The sequence below is a fragment of the Chrysemys picta genome, chromosome 8 (genome assembly GCF_011386835.1).
Source record: "Chrysemys picta bellii isolate R12L10 chromosome 8, ASM1138683v2, whole genome shotgun sequence".
NCBI lineage: Eukaryota > Metazoa > Chordata > Testudines > Emydidae > Chrysemys > Chrysemys picta.
The window spans coordinates 50,255,548-50,261,269 of NC_088798.1; the positions used below are offsets into that span (position 1 = coordinate 50,255,548).

Genomic DNA, 5,722 nt, shown 5'->3' on the forward strand with positions numbered 1-5,722 from the left:
TAGCCATCAAGTTCTTCCATTTAGGGGATATCCATTTCATCCACATATACCCAGAGTGGTTTTAATAGAGTTATGATGGCATACAAATGGTGGAGTGTAGTTGTGAATCAGATCTTTGGAGTCTACTTAGGAAAAATATTAAACTATATTTAAAAATTAAATATACATATTAAATACAATGTATATATATATATATATATATATATATATATATTTGTCCTATAGCTTTTTTGTCACATTTCTGTTTGGCCAGTGGTCCCACATGTCTCCACAACAGACGTTTGTTTTTCAAGCCAAGTGTCTCATTCAATAACAGAATAAACATTGCTTCAGCTATGCTATTAATACCCTGAGATGATTTGATTGACCCTTGGGATGCTTTAGAAGCAGTGCAGCTGATTGAATCAGCCCAACAACAATTAATTGATTCCAAAATGCTAGCATGATTAAGATACTAAAAATTAAGAAGTTCTTGTGTTTGAGCCCTGCATCTCTAACTCTAATGTGACTTTCTTTTTGTATTGGATTCTCATTAAATGCAGTTTGTTACATTTGTGGGAGGAGGGGGAAAAGAGACAGTGTTCAGAATGATGCAGTTTTTTTTCTGACACCATCTCATCAGTCATTATGTCTTTGCATTTTTTCAGAAAGAATATACTCATTCTTCACAGTTATCAGTCAGGGGATAGATATAATTAAACAACAAACACACTATTGTAAGAAAATATACATATACGTGATATAATTAAAAGTAAAATGTGACTAAACGACATGGAGGTGGTGAGGGAGAGAAGAACACCGGAAAAAAGAATGTGAAGACTATCTGAGCAAATCTAATTAAAAAGGAGATGGTAAAAGGGAATGGTATTGTGTGGGCTGAGGTCTTGTTATGATAGATAATTAAAATCATGCCAGTGAATTCACCATTCGTAACCAAGGTGTCATCCATGTTTTGGCTAAACAATACAACTATATATGAATAGGGATTTAGGCTTGGTCTACACTAGGCGTTTATGTCGAAGTTAGCGCCGTTACATCGAATTAACCCTGCACCCGTCCACACTGCGATGCTATTTAGTTCGACATAGAGGTCTCTTTAATTCGACTTCTGTACTCCTCCCCGACGAGGGGAGTAGCGCTAAATTCGACATGGCCATGTTGAATTAGGCTAGGTGTGGATGGAAATCGACGCTAATAGCTCCGGGAGCTATCCCACAGTGCACCAGTCTGTTGACGCTCTGGACAGCAGTGCGAGCTCGGATGCTCTGACCAGCCACACAGGAAAAGCCCCGGGAAAATTTGAATTGGAATTCCTTTTCCTGTCTGGCCAGTTTGAATCTCATTTCCTGTCTGGACATCGTGGCGAGCACAGCAGCACTGGCAACGATGCAGAGCTCTCCAGCAGTGATGGCCGTGCAGTCTGTGAATAGAAAGAGGGCCCCAGCATGTACTGATCGGGAAGTCTTGGATCTCATCGCTGTGTGGGGCGATGAGTCCGTGCTTTCCGAGCTGCGATCCAAAAGAAGGAATGCAAAGATCTACGAGAAGATCTCTAAAGCCATGGCAGAGAGAGGATACAGCCGGGATGCAACGCAGTGCCACGTGAAAATCAAGGAGCTGAGACAAGGCTACCAGAAGACCAAAGAGGCAAACGGACGCTCCGGATCCCATCCCCAGACATCCCGTTTCTACGAGGCACTGCATTCCATCCTCGGTGCGGCCGCCACCACTACCCCACCACTGAACATGGACTCTGAGGATGGGATAGTGTCCACGGCCGGTTCCTCGGACATGTTAGGGGACGGGGAAGATGAGGAAGGAGATGAGGAGGGCGAGGCAGTCGGCAGCGCTCACAACGCTGATTTCCCCGACAGCCAGGATCTCTTCATCACCCTTACAGAGATCCCCTACGAAGCGTCCCCAGCCGTTACCCCGGACACAGAATCTGGGGAAGGATCAGCCAGTAAGTGTTGTAAACATCTAAACATTTATTTTTAACAAAACAGGAATATTAACAATTAAAAGAATGGGTTGTTCATGATTAGTGTGCCCTAGGCGCTTAACGGTTTAGTCATGGGCAGTGCAAGTTTTGAAAAAAAATCTAGCAATGTCCGGTTTTCAGTGATTGTCCTGCACAAGCCGCTCTACTGTTTATTCCCTGCTACTGCAGCTACAGTAAAATGCGGTCTATATGTCCGGGGATAGAGCAGTAATCCTCCTGGGACATCTCGATGAAGCTCTCCTGGAGGTAATTTGAAAGCCGTTGCATGAGGTTCCTGGGGAGAGCGGCCTTATTGGGTCCTCCGAAGTACGACACGTTGCCGCGCCACGAGACTATCAAGTACTCGGGAATCATTGCTCTGCACAGCAGGGCGGCATACGGCCCTGGTCTTTGGAGGCTTTCCCGGAGCATTCTCTCTCTGTCGCTCTCAGAGATCCTCATCAGGGTGATGTCGCCCATGGTGACCTGCTTTGAATTAGGTAGGGGAATGTTAGTGTTGGGACTGCTTTCCCGTTCCTTTACAGAACTGTAACCGCTGGTTTGTAGCCACGCGGTGGAGGCGGGAGAGGGGCAGCCGAAAGGGATCGTTCCCAGGGACAGCCGCGAGGGGGTGGGACAGGGGCAGAGTTCCCGCTTGCCGGATTGCTGGCTGCAGGAACTGACATAGCTTTAAATGTGAAATGAGGCCAGTGGTAATATAAAAGTTTTAAACTGCCACAAGTGTACGGCTTACCATGTCTGCCTGCAACAGAAATTCCGTTGTCCTGCCCCGCTTCTCAAATGTGCTGTGCAAGACCCCAGGCACTGAATGCGAAGGCCGAGAATTCGACCTTGTGCTGAGTGCGCATGTGAAAGGTGCTGTGCATGGTCTTGTTCACAGAGAAAGACTATGTTCTTTGTTCACAACTACATTTATCTTTCTGAGGAATTCTCTCCCTTTTTCCCATTTCCACAGCCCCATCTGCGACTGTCTCACAACCTAGCCTGGAATCACACTCCCAGAGGCTAGCGCGGATTAGGCGTAGGAAGAAGAGGACACGGGAGGACATGTTCTCTGAGCTTATGGCCTGTTCCCAAGCCCAGGCAGCACAGCAGACCCAGTGGCGGGAGAACTTGACCCAAATTCACCAAGCCAACATGGATCGGGAGGAGAGGTGGCGGCAGGAAGACCAGCAGGCGACTCAAACGCTGCTTGGACTACTGAGGGAGCAAACGGACACGCTCCGGCGCCTTGTGGATGTTCTGCAGGAACGGAGGCAGGAGGACAGAGCCCCGCTGCAGTCCATCTCTAACCGCCCTCCCCCGCCACCAAGTCCCATACCCACCTCACCCAAAGTGCAAAGAAGGAGAGGCGGCAGAGTCCCTGCTAACTCTCACTCCACCCCTGCAGAGAGCTCTAATAGCAGAAGGCTCTCATTTCCCAAAATTTGAAAAGTTCTTTCCTTCCTGCCTGACACAAGCCCCCGTCCAAGTTTCACCTCCCAATGCCATGTGTAGTTGATAATAAAAAATACGTTTCTGTTAACTACTGTTTCAATCATGTTCTTTTGGAGGAGGAGGGGAAAGGGGGTTGGTAATTGGACAGGACAGTCACCTTTGGCAGGGTACATAGTCGGGGGCAGGCACAGCAGCAGGGCACATACACAGTGCAGTGATGCAGTGACTAGTTACCCTGGTTAGTCTGGGAGGTTGTTTTCATGTTATGTTGGGGGGGGTGGCTTGCTCTGTGACTTTGTGGCGGGGGAGGGCAGTTACAGATCTTAAGCGCCGGTCCTTAGGCAGGATCACAGAGCCACACAGCAGGGGATCTGTAACCGTCCTCCCCCTGCCACAAAGTCACATAGACCCCCCATACACACAGTCCCGATCAGGAGGGGTGACAGGCTCTGTTGAAACAACCATCCCACCGCAGCGGAGCCTGTCAATCCTTGAGTTTAGAAGCTGCATTCGCGTCACTACACTACACCCGCTCCGCACCACAGTCTGCGTCCCAGTTTTAAAAAATTCCTGCGAAAACAGTATTAAAGAAAACGGTGTGCTTTAACAAAGTAGAACTATTTTTATTTCGAAACGTGTGTTGGAAGGGGGGTGAAGGGGGTATGTAACTGGATAGGATAGTCAACATTAACTGGGTAAAGAAACGGGGGCAGGTTTAGCTTCTCAGTACACAATCTTTAAAGTCACAGGTTACCCTGCTCACTCAGGAACTTTGCTTTCAAAGCCTCCCGGATGCACAGCGCTTCCCGCTGGTCTCTTCTAATCACCCGGCTGTCTGGCTGTGAGTAATCAGCAGCCAGGCTATTTTCCTCAACCTCCCACCCCGCCATAAAGGTCTCCCCCTTGCTCTCACAGAGATTGTGGAGCACACAGCAAGCTGCTATAACAATGGGGATATTGGTTTCGCTGAGATCACAGCGAGTCAGTAAGCTTCTCCATCTCCCCTTGAGACGGCCAAAAGCACACTCCACCACCATTCTGCACTTGCTCAGCCGGTAGTTGAAGAGTTCTTTTTCACTGTCCAGGGCGCCAGTATAGGGCTTCATGAGCCAGGGCATTAGCGGGTAGGCTGGGTCCCCGAGGATGACTATAGGCATCTCCACATCCCCAACAGTTATTTTGTGGTCCAGGAAGTAAATACCTTGTTGCAGCCATCTAAACAGACCAGAGTTCCTGAAAACACGAGCGTCATGAACCTTGCCCGGCCATCCCACGTAGATGTTGGTAAAACGTCCCCTGTGGTCCACCAGTGCTTGCAGCACCATGGAAAAGTATCCCTTTCGGTTAATGTACTGGGTGACCTGGTGGTCCGGTGCCAGGATAGGGATGTGAGTTCCATCTATGGCCCCACCGCAGTTTGGGAATCCCATCGCTGCGAAGCCATCTATGATCACCTCCACGTTTCCCAGGGTCACTACCTTTGGCAGCAGTACATCAACGATTGCCTTCGCTACTTGCATCACAACAACCCCCACGGTAGATTTGCCCACCCCAAACTGGTTCGCGACTGACCGATAGCTGTCTGGCGTTGCAAGCTTCCAGAGGGCTATGGCCACTCGCTTCTGTACACTCAGTGCAGCTCACAAGCGGGTGTCACTGCGCTTCAGGGCAGGGGACAGCAACTCACAAAGTTCAAGGAAAGTTCCCTTCCGCATGCGAAAGTTTCGCAGCCACTGGGATTCATCCCAGACCTGCAGCACTATGCGGTCGCACCACTCAGTGCTTGTTTCCCATGCCCAGAATCGCCGTTCCACGGCATCAACATGACCCATTGCCACCGTGATGTCCTCGGCGCTGGGTCCCCTGCTTTCTGAGAGGTCTGTGCTACTCTCAGACTTCAGGACATCACCGCGGTGCCGTAGCCTCCTCGCCTGACTTTTCTGCATCTGCCTCAGGGAAACCTTTATGATAAGCTGCAAGGCGTTGAGAGCGGCCACAACTGCAGCGATGGTCGCAGCGTGCTCCATGCTCGCAGTGCTGTGGCGTCCACGCTGTCAATGACTGGAAAAGTGCGCGAACTGATTTCCCGCCGGCGCTTTCAGGGAGGGAGGGCGGGAGTGATGGACGGATGACGACAGTTACCCAAAAGCACCCTCGACTCATTTTGTTACCCAGAAGGCATTGCCAGCTACACCCAGAATTCCAATGGGCAGAGGGAACTGTGGGATAGCTGACCACAGCGCACCGCTTCGAATGTCGACGCTTTCACCGTTAGTGTGGACG

The 5,722-nt window shown here is 49.7% G+C and overlaps 1 protein-coding gene across 1 annotated transcript; it reads left to right on the top strand.

Annotated features, from left to right (window-relative positions):
- Positions 1-995: 995 nt before the first annotated feature.
- LOC135973059 (uncharacterized) lies at positions 996-3,709 on the top strand. Its single transcript, XM_065554446.1, has 2 exons — positions 996-1,963; positions 2,958-3,709. The coding sequence occupies exons 1-2, from the start codon at positions 1,387-1,389 to the stop codon at positions 3,431-3,433; spliced, it is 1,053 nt and encodes a 350-aa protein (XP_065410518.1). The 5' UTR covers positions 996-1,386; the 3' UTR covers positions 3,434-3,709.
- The last annotated feature ends 2,013 nt before the right edge of the window (positions 3,710-5,722 follow it).

Bases quoted from the DNA above. Each gene is read 5' to 3' on its own strand.
- LOC135973059 (XM_065554446.1), top strand. From the start codon at position 1,387: ATGCAGAGCTCTCCAGCAGTGATGGCCGTGCAGTCTGTGAATAGAAAG. The intron at 1,964-2,957 runs GTAAGTGTTGTA...CCATTTCCACAG, and splicing joins ATCTGGGGAAGGATCAGCCA to CCCCATCTGCGACTGTCTCA.